This window comes from Scardinius erythrophthalmus (genome assembly GCF_964197995.2).
Source record: "Scardinius erythrophthalmus genome assembly, chromosome: 23".
NCBI lineage: Eukaryota > Metazoa > Chordata > Actinopteri > Cypriniformes > Leuciscidae > Scardinius > Scardinius erythrophthalmus.
Window position 1 is genome coordinate 12,472,481 of NC_138243.1, and position 20,691 is coordinate 12,493,171.

Below are 20,691 nucleotides of genomic sequence, written 5' to 3' on the forward strand. Positions count from 1 at the left end.
TTGCTGTGTATGCTTGGATGGCCTCAGTCATCCTTTTTTACAGTGGACAATGAGTTCATGGTACACACAGTGCAGATCTTTAACTGAATGGTTATACATTAAGACTTCAATCAATTTTTCTTTGTTCTGCATATTGCTGTATTCTTTTTTCCTGGCAAAGAAAATTCCTGTTGCACTTAAAACGTATGAGATGCAAAAGATTGTAATGAAATTGTCCATTTTGCATCATTTTTTTTTTCTTGGCATGGATAACACAATATGAAACACATTTCAAATAGCATGGGTAATAGCTTCAGAGTAATTATGTTTGATGTAATGATTCAGCTCTAAAATGACTAATCAATTTCCACAGAACACTATAAAATATGGCATTAAAGATATTGCTGGTCATTAGTCATATCTTAAAGTTGATTAGTTCATAGGTGATAATTACTAAGCTTTAAAAATGGTCCTTAGTAAATTCATCCAAATGACTCTCTTGGGACTCCTTCTGTAATTCTAGTCTAATTCAAAAGAGAGTGCCAAAAGCTAAATAACAGATTTATAGTGATTTGCCTTATGCTGTTTAGAACTTTATATACACTCTACATCATATACTGGTGATTTTTATGATGTTTCGCTAGAATATGAGATCTATACACAATCTTATTCATATAGAATATGCATATGATATCTCTCATTTTCTGAGACCGATGTCAGAAACAAACCAATCAGAAGTAATAGCTTTGATTTTTACAGGGATTGGGAAGGTTTTATTTCATGAACTGATCTATTATTGCTCAGTTTGGAGAGACAGACAAACCACAAATTCCAACTATGCAGTCAACCAATCCTGAAATAAGTAGCAAACAAAGAGGCTAAAAGACACATAAAACAACATGTGTTGTCTTGGGCAAAGAAAAAAATCTGCATCTTTCATGTTTATGGTATTACTATTTTTATTTAATGTGATTTATTATTTCTTTCTTTTGTTAGTGGCCATCGATTAAGAGCTATAATGTATAGTCAGCTGGACATTATTACAAAATAAATTACTTCAGGTTCAGGGTGATACAAGTACACTGTACATTATCCCTTACTAATATCAAGGATTCTCATTAGCCACATAAATCTCTAACACTCAAATTGTTGCATGTTAAATAAAACCACCATCTTTCATTAATTACTATTACCATTAACATTCCTATGAATGACAGTATTTCAGTCCTGGGTAATATTTCACTTGTTGAACATCAATGCTAATTAAATTTCATTAAGGCTGCAAATGATTCTGCGTTTCATTTAAAAATAAAATCATTAAAAATAAAATCTGATGGTCCCCAACATAAAAAAAAAAAAAAAAAAACTTACAGAATATAATTAAACTGTCAAAAAGATGACATCTGGACTTCACAAAAATATTGTAGGTGTGGATGGAAGCAACATTTAATTATATGAGTGTTGATAACTGAATATTTAGCTTAATAAAATTGGTCTTCTTGTTAAAAATCATAAGTTGATGTTGTGCTGTTTCCCTCTTCAGGTTCTGTTGCTTGTGACAAGAGATTAGCAGGCCTCCTCCTCCTCCAAGCCTCCTCCCTGCTGCTGTTCAGTTCTGGGGAAAGGATGTGCCCCTATAGCTGTCGCTGCGAGGGAAAAATTGTCCATTGTGAGTCAGCCAGCTTCCAGGATGTCCCAGAAAATATTTCAATTAGTTGCCAAGGTCTATCCCTGCGGTACAATGACCTGCACACAATGCTCCCCTACCAGTTTGCCCATCTTAACCAGCTACTGTGGCTGTACCTGGACCATAATCAAATCACATTTGTGGATAGTCGTGCTTTTCAGGGGGTGCGGCGATTGAAGGAGTTGATCTTGAGCTCCAATAGGATTTCACAGCTCCATAGTGTAACTTTTCACGGAGTACCTAACCTTCGCAGTCTTGATCTCTCCTACAACAAGTTGCAGGAGCTGCAGCCAGGTCAGTTTTATGGTCTTCGAAAAATGCAGAATCTGCACTTACGCTCCAACGGGCTTACGACAATTCCTGTCCGGGCCTTTCTGGAGTGCAGAAGCTTGGAGTTTCTTGACTTGGGCTATAATCGGCTTCGGGTTCTAACTCGCACTGCATTCCTGGGTTTGTCTCGACTTATGGAACTCCACCTGGAGCATAATCAGTTTTCAAGAATCAACTTCTTTCTCTTTCCTCGCCTTGCTAACCTTCGTGCCCTGTACCTACAGTGGAATCGTATTCGAGCTGTCAACCAAGGCCTTCCATGGAGCTGGTATACCTTGCAGAAGCTTGATATCTCTGGCAATGAGATACAGGTACTAGATCCTGTGGTATTTCAATGCCTTCCCAATCTTCAGGTTCTCAACTTAGAGTCTAACAAACTGCCCAATGTGTCTCAGGAAGTTGTGGCTGCCTGGATCTCACTAACAACCATTAGCCTTGCAGGCAACATGTGGGATTGCGGGCCAGGCATTTGTCCTCTTGTTGTCTGGCTCAAGAATTTCAGAGGCACCAAGGACACTAGTATAATCTGCAGCAGTCCCAAGCACCTTCAAGGGGAGAAGGTCATGGAGGCTTCAAAGAACTTCATTGACTGTGATGATTATGAAATTACTGCTCAATCACCTTTGTATCTGCAGACCTTTGATCCGTATTTTGACTTTACCTCTGAACCAACTGAACCGACAATGGCTCCTACAACACCGTCTCCACCCCTGCCTTCACCTGCCTCTGAGGCGCCCGTTCCTCCTCCCCACCCTCGACCAGCTCAACGCCCCACCTTTCCCAGCCATTCAAATATAGATCCCAGAGACTCCCGTCAATGGACACCCTCATCTCCTGACAGCTTATTAGTGACACCAGCTCCTGAGCAAGACGTGTCTTTTCACAAAGTGGTAATGGGTGGGGTTGCACTGTTCCTCTCAGTGTCCCTTGTCCTGTCTGTAATTTATGTCTCCTGGAAACGTTACCCGGGTGCCACCCGGCTATTGCAGCAGAGTTCAGTGGGCCGAAAGCGAAGGAAAAAGAGTCAGGAGCCAGAGCAGAACCTGAGCTCCCAGCTCCAGGAATATTACATGAGCTACAGCCCCGCAGCCACGCCAGAAGCCTTGGAGGTGCTGGGTAATGGGACTGGTACCTGCACCTGCACCATATCCGGTTCCCGGGAATGTGAGGTATGACATGTGAAAGCAGCCTAAAATCAAATCAGATCAAAACAAATGAACAACTCAGGAAATAGAGGTAAATTCTTCATTGAGCATGCAGGAAATATTCACCAGAGCAAGGGTAAGCACCTTTGACTCCTTAGGTCCTTTAAAATGACTTATACAAGAGATTGTTTTATTTAGTCTACTTTCCTTGACTCCACTTTTTAAACTGATATATAAAGTGTCTAGGGATGCACCAAATGGACATTTTTGGTTGATACAATAATTATTTGTATTTTGAAGCTGATAACCAGTATTGGCTGATTTTAGGTAACAGTTGGCATTTTTTGTGATTGATTGCAACACTCCCTTTAAAATTCCAGATCTCTACATGCTTATATTGTCAAACATCATATTAAATATTATCTGCATTTTTTTACTTTTCAGACTGATAATGATAACATTAAAGTTATATTTATTGGTTGAGACCAAAATGACTGCAGATATGTTGTGCATCCCTTATGTTGCTGTACAAGGTAAACCATAATTCAGGAGTCAATGGTTCCTTTACCAAAACTTCCCTGCACTGCCCCGTCTCACACATCTGCATCTTGGTTTTGGCCTCATTAGTTATTTCACTTGTGAAAGGCTTATTCATTCTTGTTTGTCCTCATGATTATGATTAGTATGCTTTGTGTTTGAAACGCATATATACACTTGAGATGTTAAACGGGTTTCTGAAATCCTCTGATTTTAAACATGATTTTTCAGACAGTCAAAACCATGTCTGTTGCATTGGCAATTGGTTTGCCTCACTTACTGTAGCTTCTGAGAGTACAGCAATTACTTATGTCTAAAAAAATATATCTGTCGATAATTAAAATTGCAGTCCAGTCTAATGATATATGCATCCAAAATTACTCATCCTTCACTCTCTAATGTCATGTTTAAAAGCACCTATCTCTTTATCTGTCGAAATCTGTAATTGGTTTTTATGTAGCTCTTTTTGAAGATTTTAAAGGCTGCATTTTAATTTTGGATATATTTCATGTACCAAACAGCCACCAGACTGTGGAGACATGAATGTTATATTTTAATCATACTGGCATGGCATCATTGCAGCTAGGGAAATAGTATAAAGTTTTCACCAGTGTTCAGAACAGTCTTAAGTGTGAAGTGAAGTGAAGATGCAGTTTTTAACAGTCATGCAAAATCCCAAGATGCGGCTCTGCTTCAGTTCAGCCAGGAATAGTCAGTAAAAACGGATGTGCACCAGGCATATCTGATAAAAAAAAAGGGGTTATTTAGACTTAAAGGAGAAATTGTATATGGCAAGAAACCAAAATACTAAACTGGAAGTAATGTACTTCATTCAAATTAGCTAATGGAGGTAACCAAACATCACTGAATAAGAAAAGCTATTAAACTCTGTAAATATGTAGTTTGAACAATGAAGTCACTGAGTTAAATTAATGAGACAATGAACATAGAGAATAGGACAAACAATGAGACGTGCTAAAACAATACAAGACAATTCAAGTTTCCATTTAACTGATCCATCAGATCACCTTGATAGCAGCAGGGAAGAAGGAATTCCATGGAACCCGATGATATGGATGGTTTTCATGATTTCTGAGAGCCTGGACAGCTTTGCCTTCATCCACCACCTGCAAGGGATTGGGGTTTGTTCTTGAACTGAGGTACCTTTCTTGATTAAGCTAAAGCCCTGTGACACCTCCTGTGTAGGTGCTGCAACCTTTCTTATACAGGCAGTGTGTATTTGCTGCCCACTCTAATGTATTGATTGAGTGGACCCCAGGTAGGCCTATACCACCCCAGTGTCTTCACCATTGATGGTGACAGGGCTGAATGGAGTTCTTTTCCTTCCAAAGTCTCCTTACCAGTCTGTAAGAAGATTTTGAATAGAAGTGACCACTATGGAGCTATTTACATCGGATGTAAACTCTCGCCCGCTGAGAAATTTATTTTCTTTGGAGAGGGTGTTTTTTTTTTCTTGTCCTGCAATGAAATGCGTCTACCATTAAGATGTCCGGAGCCACTGCTGGTACATATACCAGAGCAAAACCTGTGGTTGTCAAATTGCTTGAATAAATTTTCACATTCACACTTTTGTTCTATGTGAGACATTGGGGCCCTATCTTGCAGCCAGCGCAATTGACTTTGTACACCGACGCATGAATCATTCCTATTTTGCACCCGCGCACAGCAGACTTTTCCCTCCACAGACGCACGTCTGTAAACTAGGAAATGCATTTGCGCTCCTGGGGGCGGTTCAGCGCAAAGAGGAGGCGTGTTCGGGCGCAAACGTTCCCTGGTGCTATTTTGCAGGTTTAGAAAAACAATTCCGTCACTGACCAGGAAAAACCTAGTCTAAAGTCGCGTTGCGCATGTTATTCATATGCTATTTTAAGGGCGCATGCTTGGCAATAATCAATGTAGCGTGTGCACAACGCACATGCACTTTGCTTATCTCATCTACACACAGACGCAGCAGTTCTCATTTTTAGAAAACCATACATTATTACAAAGAAAAATATTAACACACAAGGGAAATCATTGTTGTGTCCATGAAGATGTGAAAAAATAGGCATAAATCTAGGCAAATTTTTATACGCCTGTTTAACCGAAGCTAATTTGGGTGGGTTTCTCCCATCCCCAATGTCACTTCTCTGTCTTTTACGGCCCTGACGAGAACGTCGGTCTCCTCGGCTGTGAACTACTCCTGGCGTGCGCATGGCAAATCCGCCGTTATAATAGCAATCCGCCATGGAAGAAACGGGCCTGCTTTTAAAGGGAATGTGAGATGTCGCTCTGATTGGTTTATTTCACGTTACGCCCAAACCACACCTATGAATAATGAAGCTACTTCAGACCAACCCATTTTAGATTTCCGTCGGGCGCAAGAGTCATTTATCACGCCGGTATAATAGCAACAGCGCCCAAGACCCGCCCACAAAGTTACTTGCGTTTCGCGCTTGATACTTGCGTTTCAGATCGTTAAAATAGGGCCCATGGTCTCTAATCTGCATATATTTCTACATCTACATTCTTAAAGGGATAGTTCATCCAAAAACTATTGTCATCATTTACTCACCCTCATGTTGTTCCAAACATGACTTACTTCTGCTGAGCACAAAATATAGTTTGGAACAACTTTAGGGTGAGTAAATTCACCCATTCACCCAAATTCATTCATTTTTGGATGAACTATCCCTTCAACATTTTCATCACTATTTCACTATGCCCTATTTCAATACTACTTGGGACTAAATTTGCCTGCTTAGTTTATAAAAGTATATATTTTTAAATTTATGAAAGTAGACTTTGAGGTATACTCACAGTAAACTACTAATTTAGTAGTTTTATACTGCAAGTATACCTGTAAGTTTTATACTGTAAGTTTTATACTTAAAGTACAGTTTTATACTACTTAAATGTATATTTCAAGAAGATTTGGAGTAAATTCCTACATACACTACCACTGGACTACACAAAAATTCACATACTGAATTGAACGTATGTTTTCCTTAAAAATCAATGTTTTTAACAAATCGGTTTGTATTGGATGCCAAAAAACATGCAAGTTTTTTGGGGGAAAGTATTTAATAGGTTACTCAAAAGAGTAAACACGACTACAAGCCAAGTATAATTAATTATACTTTTTACTTAATTAAAATTGAGTACAAGTATGCCAAATATACTTTTTTCTGTCAGTGTAAGTCAAATACTTAAGTGTAAATTTAAGTATATTTCTGAGAAAAGTAGAATGAAAGTATACTTATTTTTAGTGTAGTAACAGATTAGTACACTAATAGCACACTTGAATAAACTTTAAAAAGGGCAAGTGTGAAAAGACCATTAACAGTGATGCATTTGGTTTGAAAGGGCCTTTACTTTTAATCTAAAGAGATATCATCTTTGTCATCTTCTAGAGTTCAATGTGTTCATCTCATTTTGACTCATTAAGCACACAGTAATCTCAGGCTGTAAAACTTTTAAGGAATGAGCCTATGTAGTTTCTATTTACTCTTATGATTAAAGTTATTTTGAAAAATTTAAAAAGAACATATAAAGATTATAGCAATGTGTGTGGTAAAAAAAAAACATAATTTAAATATAACGATATCACTTACCACACCTTTGTCTCGTTAGAAACATTTTCAATGTTTCTTTTTGTTTTTGTTACTACACTGTTTTCTACTGATGTTTAATAATACAAGAGCAGGCACCCATTCTGCTTATGCAAGCACAGTGTTGCTGTGCCAGGTTCAGAACTTTTCATTTCAGCCCATACACAGTGGAGGCCGTCCCTGTGGATGCTGGTAAGATGCACTGATCATGAGCAGGAAGCAGGTATCACAGTGTGCTGTAGCTTTTGGTCTGTAATGGAATCTGCAGCGGTGAGGAGAAAGAATGAAAGCCCAGGCAGCTCTTTGGACTTGAATGAGCTTATTCATCTGCTCCTTTCCCACAGAATGCATTAGTACGATTCAGATGTGTTGGGTCTAAACTAGCAATACATGAAAATAAAATTCATGCACTTCACAGTTCGACTGTAATGCACAATCTGCCATTCGTTAGGATCCTAATTAGAGGGACTGATTATGGCCATTTTGAGAATATACCCTTGCCCGCTTTTCCACGCAACAGTATTATTCAAATGTTTTTGTAAATTATTATAAAATATAAAGTGTTATTGTACCTCCAGTTCACTGTAAATTTTTTTTTATACATAGCCTATATATATATATATATATATATATATATATATATATATATATATATATATATATATATATATTGTCACTATATCAGCAGAATACCTCGACTGACCAATTATAATCAAGCATTTCAGAGCGTGTTAAACTACAATTCTTTATAAATGTTGTCAAAAGTGCTTTTTGCTAAACCATTTGCACCATTTGCTAAAAGTTCTCAGTGCTTTAACTGCATTTACTAGAGTGTTAGGCGGTGTACTGAACCCACTATGCTTCAATATATATTGTGTGCTTAAATCAGTCCTTGGCAGGCTGTCAACCCAATAACATGCAAGGAAAGAGACATATTTTTCTCGCTCAATCTCATGGAGTGCTTAATAGGTTCTGCAAGACTTTAACACACGAACAAAAGATGCAGCTAAGTCAGTATAAATGAGCATGAGCACCTTACAAAAATGTGGCCTTGGCGTGATAAATGGGGATTTCTGATAAACAGAAAGTTCTGAATGTCTTTAACCCTTGATGACCCACTGTAGCAAAATTGCAACTCTTGTTTACAGTTTTTCTCAATCGCTTTGGCTCAATTCTCAATTTAGATTTTTTTTCCCCAAAAACAATAAGTTCAGATCTCTGAACAGTTAGTTTCTCATTCATGTCAAATTAGAATTTCTTATGCAAATTGCATATGTTTTGGCATGTGTGCAAAAGAGTAAGTACAATTGTCTACAGTTTGTGCAATAACTAAATGCGCGTGGCTTGATGATCAAAACTGATGAGTTGATTATCAGTGAAATTGTGAAACTCTTCACAACTTTTAAACATTCTTTCATCGTGTGAGCCTTCACATGCCAAACATTCTTGAAAACATAATTATGAAAAATGTCAGAAGGACTAGTCTGATCAATGCCAATGATCTTCCCTGCTACCTTTTTGAAGCTCTACTTATTGTCAATGACCACAAGTTTTTGTTAGTGTCAACAATTTCTATCTCCGAACCTTTAATTGTTGTGGGGAACTCCTACAATCAGTCACCATGTCCTTTGTTTTATTAGCACTGAGCTGAAGAGAAAACCGATCGCACCACGACACATAGTCCTCCATGACAAGACCATGCCTCGGATCCTGTTCATGGAGAAGACTCACAATCACGGAGTCATCCACATATTTTATAATATAACTGTTATCATACCTACTCCGACAATCATTGGTGTACATGATAAACAAAAGAGGTGAAAGACCGCAGCCTTGAGGTGAACCAGTGGAACAATACTGAAGGTCTGAACATCAAGTCAAGTCACTTTCATTTATATAGCACTTTTAACAATACAGATTGTTTCAAAGCAGCTTTACAGTGGTAATAGGAAATTAATGTAACAGAGATTGTTTTGGCTTTACAGCAGCTCTAGAATAAAGTTCTACCAGAAAGACTCGGGAGAATAAATACTGTAACAAGTATACATTTATTAACAGCTCAGCAAGCAAATTATGGCAAATTCTTTGGCGTAGGCCCCGTCCATAGCTCGCATTCCGAGGGTACGGAATCTGCATTTCCTGCCTGAAGACGAAGGCAGGGGCACAGCCGACCCCCAGGGAGGTATAGGAAGGGACCATCCTGGTGGTGGTGGGGAGGATGGAGGTGACATAACGATTGAGTCTTCCCGGCAGAACTTACGCTAAAGCTTTAATTTCTACCAGAAAGACTTGGGAGAATAAATACAGTAACAAGTGTACATTTATTAACAGCTCAGCAAGCAAATTATGATACAAAGTTCTTTGGCATAGGGCCCGCCCGGGGCCTGCCCACCCACCCCCAAAGAATGGTAAAGAAAAGTATACCCACCAGTCGTGAATCCTGTAGTTTCTAAAACATAGAAAGATAAAATAGTTACCGGAAAGAGTTTTATTTTATTTTATTTATTTATTTATTTTTATACAAGACCACATGTGGGCCACCGGTCATCTTTTATTTTTCTTTCATATAGGGCCACCGGCCATTTTTTGTTTTTCTTTCATACAGGGCCACCGGCCATCTTTTGTTTTTCTTTTATACTAGGCCACCGGCCATCTTTTCTTTCATACTGGGCCACCAGCCACCTTTTCTTTTTCTTTCATACAGGGCCACCGCCCATCTTTTGTTTTTCTTTTATACTGGGCCACCGGTCATCTTTTCTTTCATACTGGGCCACCGGACATCTTTTGTTTTTCTTTCATACTGGGCCACCTTGGCCATTTTTTTTTTGCATTAGGCCTTTTTTTTTCGCCAGTAGTTGCATAGGGATTTACCTGAATCGTTACTGAAGAGCTTGCTGTTGCTGTAAGATTCTAAAGCAGAGGAAGACCATCTGCCCAGGATCTTGATAGCTGAAGTAGAACACCACGTTCAGCCACTGTAGTGGCTGCCCCGATCCTGAAGGAGTGACTAGTATACTGGATAGACTGCAGCTTTAGAGGACAGTAGCTAGATGAGTCCTGAACCAGGCTTAGAGAGAGGTGCTCCATTAGGTAGAATAAATAGGACGATGATTTATCTTTGCAATAAGACAAAGTAGAAGGCAACCGTTTATCTTGGGAATTGCTAGAAGATATAGCTATGCCTAATAAGCAAACAGAAGTAGCAGTTTTCATACAGGGCCACCGGCCATCTTTTCGATAAATTGGCATAGATTTAAAAGCGTCTGTTATGTCGGCTTTAGTTAACCAAGTGCCTTGACCAGCTAACTTAAAGGGATACTTCACCTCTGGAAAGATGAATGTGTATTTAAAATAGGTCATTTATGTAGAAGAAATGTGAAGAAATTTTTTAATTTGGAGCTTTCTAGACTGAGCTGCCCTAGGAGGCCACGCCTACCGGTTAGAGAGCGCAGTTGAAAACAACAAGGTTAGGCTACCAGTGAGTCTCCGTGACGAGTCTGCCTGGGATTTCGAGATCGCCCAAAATGTCCGGGATTCGGCTTTTGCGTTCTACAGTCGCCATTCATCATGTTTACTGTGGCGAGCAGGACGAGGCTGACGGCCGCGGGAGAACGGCGCGAGGCCGGTGGCGTCATTACTGAGACGCGCCGGTCTCGTATCTCTCACGGAGGTGCGGGAATTTTCTTAGCAATGTTAAAACGCACATCAACTGATCACTTGTTTAGCGTTCATGTAAACACTACATTCAGATTCATCAATCGGAATGAATTCAGTTAGATTGAAACAAGAGGTGTGCATGTAAACAATGAATGGCGACCGCAGAAAGCAAAAGCTGAATCCCGGACATTTTGAACGATCTCGGTGACGATTTTGCGTCATCGGAGGATTTTTTCCAGACAAAAAATACATAAATCTCTCCTCTCAGGGGGATATGAAGGTGGAAAGCAGGGTAATTCGAAAATACTACAGGTTTTCTACTAATACAAAGCTTAATGCTAAATCCTGAAGTATCCCTTTAATTAACTGAATAGTATTAATGAACTGAGTGTGCTAACTGAATTGCCGGAATATTTCAGAGTAGCGACACCTACTGTATAGAATTTTTGTGAAATGGAGAAAAGGGAGGAGAAGCGAAAGGGCCAATGACATGAAATGAATAGGAGTAATTGGTTGACTGTTCAGAATTCTTTTCGAATTGGGACTCTCCCGCGGGTTGCAGGTTTGTATCGGCGTGAACAAACTGATTTCGGGTGCGAATCCTTGCAAAAACTACAGATGTGAGCATATTTACAATTAGGATGTGGACAAACAGACTCATTAAAGGAAAAACTTAGAGGAACACCGTTGAATTCTGCAACAGGGCGACTTCTGCTGTTTGGGGAGATTCTTACATTTTCAGCACCAGGGACAGCGCGCAGATCATGGCTAGCGAATGCTTTAGGGCAAAATGAAGCCGTGTGACCTTGAGCGCTACAAATAGCACAAGCCAAAGTTTTGTGGCCTCCGAAATGACGGACGAGCAGTTCAGTGTCGGTAACTGACCAGTCTAGTCTAGAGTTATAAAGTGTAATGAAGGAAGCAGATTTCGCGGAGAATGACTTGTGGTATTCATCAAATAAAGTGCCCCCATATCTTTGGTTGAAGTCCACTAACATAGCTAGATAGACATCTAACTCTTCCCTTCTTTCTGGATAAACCTGGCACAAAAATGTCTCTGTAAATGCTAAAAGCAATTACAAATTCGCCAAACGTAAGATTGCATTGCAAACGGGGATCAGAAGTTTTGAGTAGGACTGCTACGTCGCCACAGTCCACCATTTTCCTGTCAGCTGCAGGCGAAGGAAGCAGTAAAGTAGCCAATTTAATGTCCTTACCTTGGATGATGTTAGCTCTTAGATGGGGAGACACAGTTACGGTGGCGAGTGAAACAAAACGCCTACTGAAAACTTGAGCTGGAGCTGCTGTGCAGAGATTGAAGTTTGAAGAAGTTGGTGGAGCAGGAACAGCTAGAAATGGCGACTGAACCGTATATGAAGGAGCTGGCAGAGTAGCTGATGTCGAAGGCACACTCGGGGGATCACTTAGTCCGAAATGCGGAGGAGGGAACTGTGGAATGGCTGAAAAGTTTTTGGCAGAATTTGAGCTGAGGTTAGTGAAGGAATGTTCAAAATTCACCCATTTTTAATTCTAATCCTTTAACCGTTTGAGAGAGGCATTGAACTGCAGAGATGAGATGATGATTCATGTCGGTGGAGACGTCGATCTGCGGAGAAGATGACCATTGTGCAGGCAGCAAGGTGTCGGAGAATTAAAAACTGGTGGATTTCCCAGGGTGTTTTGGGCCAGGAGGAGCAGATCTTCTCTTGATAGACCTTGGCTGATAGGTATTTCGGCGTCCTTGAGAGCGCTGATCATCATGATTAATTATTAATATTTATTTTAGCTTATTTATTACACAGTAGACGTGAAGGACTATAATGCGTTAAGAGCTCGCTCAAGTACTGGGGAGCTAAACCATTTAGTGTTTTGTAAGTAGTCAGCAATATTTAAAAATGTATACGATGTTTAATTGGGAGCCAATGTTGACAGAACGGGGCTAATATGGTCATACTTCCTGGTTCTAGTAAGAACTCTAGCTGCTGCATTTTGGACCAACTGTAGTTTGTTTATTATGCATGCAGGGCAACCACCCATAAGAGCATTACAATAATCTAGCCTTGAGATCATGAACGCATGAACTAACGTCTCAGGTTACGACTGTAACCCTTGTTCCCCGAGAAAGGGAACGAGAACTGCGTCGAATGACACTTTGGGGGAACGCCCCTCAGCGTAGCGCCTCTAAAGTATGAATGAAACTAAGCGTGATGGCATATGCGGAAGCTACAAAAGGACGCCGGCACACAACAGAGATAGCTTCTGTGATGAAGCAAGCGCTCCCCGGCAGGGGAAGGCGTGGCGAAGGTACGCAGTTCTCGTTCCCTTTCTCAGGGAACAAGGGTTACAGTTGTAACCCGAGACGTTCCCTTTCGAGGGAACTCGAACTGCATCGAATGACACTTTGGGGGAACGAGTACCCACTATGCCACAACGAGCACTGCCTGTCCTAGTGTGAAGCTGCGCGCAGGCACACTTAGGACGAGAGCACAGGTGTCGAAGGAATGTCCAGGCTGTAAAATCTAATAAAAGTGTGAGGGGTGGCCCATCCCACTGCATTGCAGACTTCCTGGATCCTTCCTGCTTCCCTGGACGCCATGCCTCTGGTAGAGTGAGCCCTCACGGCCAGAGGTGAAGGCAAATTGCGCACCTGGTAGGCCATAAATATAGCTTGGACAATCCAGTTGCTAATGGTCTGTTTGGAAGTGGGAAGCCCCTTCTTGGGTGACCCGAAACATACTAACAACTGGTCTGACTTCCGCCATGAGGAGGACCTCTGGATATATATTTTGAGAGCTCTGACAGGGCAGAGCAGGTGAAGTCTCTCCTCATCCGCCATCACGTGTGGTGGAGGATGAAAAGCCTGCAGAACCGTAGGCCGTGCCATATTAGATGGCACCTTGGGCAAATAGCCCGGCCTAGGATGTAGGATGGCTTTGATGTTGCCTAGAGCAAATTCCAGGCACCCGTCAGATATAGAGAGCGCCTGGAGATTTCCTACCCTCCTCAAAGAAGTAATGGCCAACAAGAAAGCCACCTTTAGTGAAAGGTTCTTGGCCTCAGCCGACTCCAGCGGTTCGAAGGGGGCCTCAACCAACCCTTCGAGAACCACCGCCAGGTCCCAAGTGAGAACCCTGGTACGAGCCGCAGGTCTCATCCTCCATGCCCCACGGAGAAAACGTATGACCAACTGCTGTCTCCCCAGAGGCCCATCACTCAGAGGAGCGTGGAAAGCCGAAATGGCAGCCACGTACACCTTGAGAGTGGACGGGGTAAGACCAGCTGAGAAGCGATCTTGGAGGAACTCCAGCACTGAAGCCACTGGGCAGTTAACTGGGTCCACCTCACACTCTCTACACCATACGGTGAAAACATTCCATTTTAGGCCGTACAATTTCCTCGTGGAGGGAGCACTAGAGCTGAGTATGGTCTCTACTACTACTGCTGACAGGCCAGCCTCTCTGTACGGTGCCCCCTCAGGGGCCAGACCCACAGTTTCCACAGTTCGGGCCGAGGGTGAAATATTGAGCCCTCTGCCTGTGTCAGCAGGTCCCTCCTGATGGGAAGCTCCCATGGAGGGCCGTCCAGGAGTGATATTATGTCTGAGAACCATACTCGGGCCGGCCACAACAGGGCTACCAATAATAGACTGATCCCGTCGCGACGAACCCTCTCTAGAACTCCCGGGAGCAGAGCGATCTGTGGAAATGCATACAGACGCAGCCTCAGCCACGTCTGTACCATGGCATCCAACCCCAGTGGGGCTGGATGTGTGAGGGAGAACCACAGTGGACAGTGAGTCGTCTCTCGAGACGCAAATAGATCCACTTCCACTGGGCCGAACCTCTCACATATTGACCACCACCTCGGGATGGAGTCTCCATTCCTCGGGCCTCAGCCCCTGCCTCGACAGGATGTCTGCTCCCTGAGTCTGATTCTCTGGGATGTATGTACAACAATTTCCCCTGGGACCACAGGAGGATCTGATGCGCCAGTCTGCATAGAGGGTGAGACCTCAGACCCCCTTGGTGGTTTATATAGGCCACCACCGACATATTGTCCATCCTCACAAGGACGTGATGACCCTTGAGATCCGGCAGGAAGCTCCTCAGAGCTCGGGACACCGCCAACATTTCCAGGCAGTTTATATGCCAGGAGGAATGATGGTCCTGCCATAGACCTCTCGTAAAGCAGCCGTCCATGACCGCGCCCCAGCCCATGAGGGAGGCGTCTGTCGAAACGGCTTTCCGGCTACATGATGCTCCCAGCATGGGACCTTGGGACAGAAATCAAGCTTTCTTCCACATAGATAGGGAACGAAGGCATCTGCGCGTAACCCTGATCATGCAAAATGGGTTTCCCCTTGGGGAGAACCCCTTGGTTTTCAACCACCACTGCAAGGGCCTCATGTGCAGGAGACCAAATGTAATGATGTTGGATGCTGCTGCCATGAGCCCTAACACTCTCTGAAAATGTTTTACAGTGATGGCCTGGCCTAGCTTTATCCTGGTCACCGTGGCCAGGATGGATTCGATCCATGCAGGAGACAATTGTGCCCGCATAGTGACCGAATCCCACACCACTCCCAGGAACGTGGTGCTCTGGGCTGGTGCCAACACGATCTTTTTCGTGTTGAGTCTCAACCCCAGGCTCTGGATGTGGGCAAGGACGACATCTCGATGCCGAACTGCCAGCTCTTGTGACTGGGCCAGAATCAGCCAGTTGTCGATATAATTGAGGACCCTGATACCCTGAAGCCTCAGCGGTGCTAGAGTTGCATCCATACATTTTGTAAATGTGCGAGGGGAGAGAGCTAGGCCGAACGGAAGAACCCGATATTGGTACGCTTCGCCCCCGAAAGCGAACCTCAGGAACTTCCTGTGAGATGGAAGGATGGAAATGTGGAAGTATGCGTCCTTCAGATCTATCGTGACAAACCAATCCTCGGATTGAATTTGGCTCACGATGATGGGAATAGTGAGCATCGTGAACCTGAATCTCCTCAGAGACCGATTCAAGTGCCTGAGATCTATTATCGGATGCAACCCCCCATCCTTCTTGGGAACTATGAAGTAGCGGCTGTAAAACCCGGACTCCCTGTCTGGAGGAGGAATACGTTCTATAGCCTCTTTTACCAGCAGAGAGTTTACTTCTTGTTCCAATACCCGACTCTGCTGTGGGTCGACTACAGTCCAGACCACCCCATTGAACTTTGGTGGGCGGGAAACGATCTGTAGTCTGTACCCCTTTTGAATAGAGCCCAAGGAGAGATATTTGTGAGATTTTTCCATGCATCGAAATACTCTACTAAGGGAACCAGCCTCTTGAGGCTGGCTTCGGGTATTAATCGGGATTCATTCTTGGCCCCCTGAAGCGGATCTTCGGCAGTGTTCGACTGAAAACTGAATGGTAAACCCCGATGATGAGGTTGCTCTCTATGATGCAGGAAGCGCTCGTCCAACTTGCTTTTAACCCTCTGGGCGCCACAGTCGAGTTTACTCGACAAGATGCGGCACTGAATAAAACGGCCGATTTTGTCAAATAGGGTGTCAAATTTCGGTCAACCTCCCCTCCACTAGTTGGCAGACATGTCATACTTCATCCCCGACTCAAAAAAAAGTCATGCTTCTATACAAAATCTTCGAGCTAGAGCGCATTGAATCAGTGCGAACAAAAGCGGAGCTAGTGTGCGAGTAAGCCATTTTATCAGAGCAATATTGTCAACATCAGTGAGTATTTGCATTAGATTATTATTATTATTATTATCTAATGGCATCAATAAAGCTTACCCGCAAATGAAGTGTTGTGTCTTCTATTCGCGGACCCTGATTCTGAAGGGGAATAACGCTATCTGCCTTCAGAAAATGACGGTGATTCTGAAAGTGAAAGTATAGCCCTACACCAAGCACAAACGGTGAATCCTTTGCCCAATATAACGTTAGATGGTCCTTTGCCCAATGTCAGTGGTGGGAACAATGTTTCCCGGGGTCGGAGTGTTCATCGCGAAGTTAGCAGGCGTGTTAGTGTTGTGGGGAACGAGGCGGCCGCGGGAGATTTTTACCGCGCTAGCCATGGTGACCGTGTGCCTCTCCGCAATCGCGGCGACAGTATTGTGGTGGAGACTTTGTCTAATGCCACTGGGTATGTTAGACGAGGTCGAAGTATTCATAGGACAGTTAGGGGGCAACGTGGAGGCAGGGTGGGGAGTCGCAATGACAATGACAGTAGTCCGAGCTGTGCACATTCGGCGCGCGCGCGAGGCAGATCTGGCCGCGCCCGCGCGCGCTGCTGCTCGTAGCAGGAGCAGAGGCGGTGTGACACGGGGCAGAGGGGCTATTATGCATAGTCTATCGCAAGACCACACCATGAAACACTACAAGAAATGTCACCTGGATGAATAGGGAGTCATTATCTCTACAGCAAAAGCCCTGCAACAATTGTTTTTGTCTGCCATTTATTACACTGTTGATTTACTATCTATTTCCCTGACCATTTAGTAGTGTACAATATGTGTTCTTTTTTGTGTGTTCATGTCCTTGTGATGTGTGCGTCTTTGTCAGCTAAAAAAAACAAAAAAACAACCAAATAAACATCAACAAAAACCATAAAAATTCTATAATCCAAGATGGCCGCCACCATATGACGTCATAATATGCAAATTAGATGGGAAAATGTAATCCCTACATAAACTTTGGGTCATCCTTAATATTTCTCTAATTTACAGAAAGTCTCTATCTTTTATCACTTTTAAGATATAGCCTTTTGAAATTAAGATGTCAAAATCGAAAGTTTTAGGAAAAAACCTCTGGCGCCTAAAGGGTTAACTTGCGCTTCCTGCCTCTTATGTTGTCAACTGATATTAAGGCGGGCTACGAGAGACAACCTCCACCAGCTCCTCATATGCGGGGACATGGGGTGGCGAGTCATCCCCAAAATCCCCGCCTTCGATGCTGAGCACGTCTACTTCCTCAGAAGCAGACAGCTCAAGCATCAGGCTCTCCACTCGTGCGGAAGAAGCCGCACAGCGGGCTTCTGCGTGAGGAAGGGAGAGCATCGGAACTGGTGAATGAATCACGAGAGTGTGCCTCGGCAGTCTTGGGATCCCCGCTAGATCCATCTGCGAGCCCCATGAAGAGCGTTGCCCGCACCACAGGGCTCACACCACAGGGCGTTGGGTCCCGCACCACAGGGCTCGCGAGCCTGGCCATCCTCATTGAAAATGGCCAGACGGGAGCGCAGCACACGGATTGGTAATCTCTCGCAATCCTCGCAAGAAGCCCCCTCGAGAGCTGTCCGCGCATGCTGCGCTCCCAAACAGTGTACACACATTCTGTGTGTGTCGCCACCCGTAATGTAACGTGGGCAGGGATGCACACACCTCGTGTAACTGCTTGTGCTCGCCATGATAATATATATATGCTTGTGACTGTTAGACAATACAACACCAAATAAGACAGACAAGAGACAGAGTGCGCTTTGCTGAAGAACAGAAAGCTATCTCTGTTGTGTGCCGGCGTCCTTTTGTAGCTTCCGCATATGCCGTCACACATTACGTCATGACGCAACACCAATCAGGATTGGCTTAGTTTCATTCATACTTCAGAGGCGCTACGCTGAGGGGCGTTCCCCCAAAGTGTCATTCGACGCAGTTCGAGTTCCCTCGAAAGGGAACTGTTCCGCATTTTTCATAGAAAGCATATGTCGTAATTTAGATTTATTTTTAAGATGGAAGAATGCGGTTTTACAGATGCTAGAAACGTGGCTTTCAAATTAAATATTGGTATCAAAGAGCACACCCAGGTTCCTAACCGACGACGAAGACTTGACAGAGCAGCCATCAATTGTTAGACAGTATTCTGGGTTAATACATGCAGAGGTTTTTTGCCCAATAATTAGAAACTCTGTTTTTTCAGAATTAAGTAGTAGGAAATTACTAGTCATCCAAATTGTTATATCAGCTATGCATTCTGTTAATTTTGTGAATTGGTGCGTTTCGTCAGAGCGCAAAGAAATATAGAGCTGAGAATCATCAGCATAACAGTGAAAACTAATTCCATGCTTCCTAATGATATCTCCCAAGGGTAGCATGTACAGAGTGAACAGCAACGGTCCTAGTACTGAGCCTTGTGGTACTCCATATTGAATTTTTGATCGATATGACATCTCTTCATTTACTGCTAGAAACTGATAACGGTTAGATAAGTATGATTTACACCATGCTAGTGCAATTCCACAAATACCAACATAATTTTCGAGTCTATTCAAAAGAATGTTGTGGTCGATGTTATCAAATGCAGCACTAAGATCTAGTAACACTAATAGAGAGATGCAACCACGATCGGATGATAAGAGCAAATCATTTGTGACTCTAATGAGAGCTGTCTCAGTACTATGGTATGATCTAAATCCTGACTGAAAATCCTCGCAGATACCATTTCTTTCTAAAAAGGAAAATAGTGGTGAGGATACTGCCTTTTCTAGTATCTTTGACAGAAAAGGTAAATTTGAGATCGGCTTGTAATTGACTAATTCTGTAGGATCAAGTTGCGTTTTTTTTAATAAGAGATTTAATAATAGCCAGCTTTAAAGTTTTCGGTACATATTCTAGTGACAAAGATGAATTAATGATATTAAGAAGAGGATCTATGACCTCTGGAAGCATCTCTTTCAATAGCTTAGTCGGTATAGGGTCTAACATACATATTGTCGATTTAGATGATTTAACAAGTTTAGACAATTCTTCCTCTCCGATAGCAATGAATGAATGAAAATTTTCCTCAGGGAAACTACAATACACTGTCTGATGTGAAACTGTAGTAGACGGTTGCATAGTTCTAATTTTCTCTCTCTAATATTATCAATCTTGTAAGTAATGAAGTTCATAAAGTCATTTCTGCTGTGCTGTTTGAAAACGTCCGGTGTTGAAACTTTATTTTTTTGTTGTTAATTTAGCCACTGTTTCGAATAAATACCTAGGGTTATGTTTGTTTTCTTCTAAAAGTGTTGAAAAATAAGCAGATCTATCAGTTTTTAAGGCCTTTCTGTACGCAATCGTGCTCTCTCTCCACAAAATGCGAAAAACTTCTAATTTTGTTTTCTTCCAGCTACGCTTCATTTTTCTGGCTGCTCTCTTAAGGGTCTGAGTGTGCTTGTTGTACCACGTTGTTGGACTATTTCCTTTAATCTTCTTTAAGCGCAAAGGAGCAACTGTGTCTAAAGTGCTGGAAAAGAGAGAGTCAATCATTTCTGTTGCAACATCGAGTTCTTCTAGGCTATCTGGGATGCTGATGAGATGAAATTGATCAGGAAGATTACTTATAAAGCAATCTTTAGTGGCATAAGTGATAGTTCTACCATATTTATAACACAGAGTCGGTTAAATAATGATCTGAGATGTCATCACTCTGCTGCAGAATTTCAACGGCATCAACATTGATTCCATGTGACAATATTAGATCTAAAGTAATATTATGACAATGAGTAGGTCCTGACACGTGTTGTCTAACTCCAATAGAGTTTAGAATGTCTGTAACTGCTAATCCCCATGCGTGTTTTTCATTATCTACATGGATATTAAAATTAGGACTTTATCTGCAGCCAGTACTAACTCTGATAGAAAATCAGCAAATTCTTTGAAAAAATCTGTATGGTGCCCTGGTGGCCTGTATACAGTAGCCAGCACAAATGTTAAACAGGATTTATCACTTACGCTAGATAACATTACAGAAAGCACCATCACTTTAAAATA

At 42.4% G+C, this 20,691-nt stretch overlaps 1 protein-coding gene across 1 annotated transcript in view; it reads left to right on the forward strand.

The window, feature by feature from the left end:
* The window catches only part of lrrtm4l1 (leucine rich repeat transmembrane neuronal 4 like 1), a 62,805-nt gene that overhangs the window by 11,181 nt on the left and 30,933 nt on the right, over positions 1-20,691 (forward strand). Inside the window, exon 2 of the mRNA XM_081355269.1 lies at positions 1,523-3,165. Within this exon, the coding sequence (XP_081211395.1) occupies positions 1,523-3,165 (1,643 nt within the window). The remainder of the gene's footprint in view (positions 1-1,522; positions 3,166-20,691) is intronic.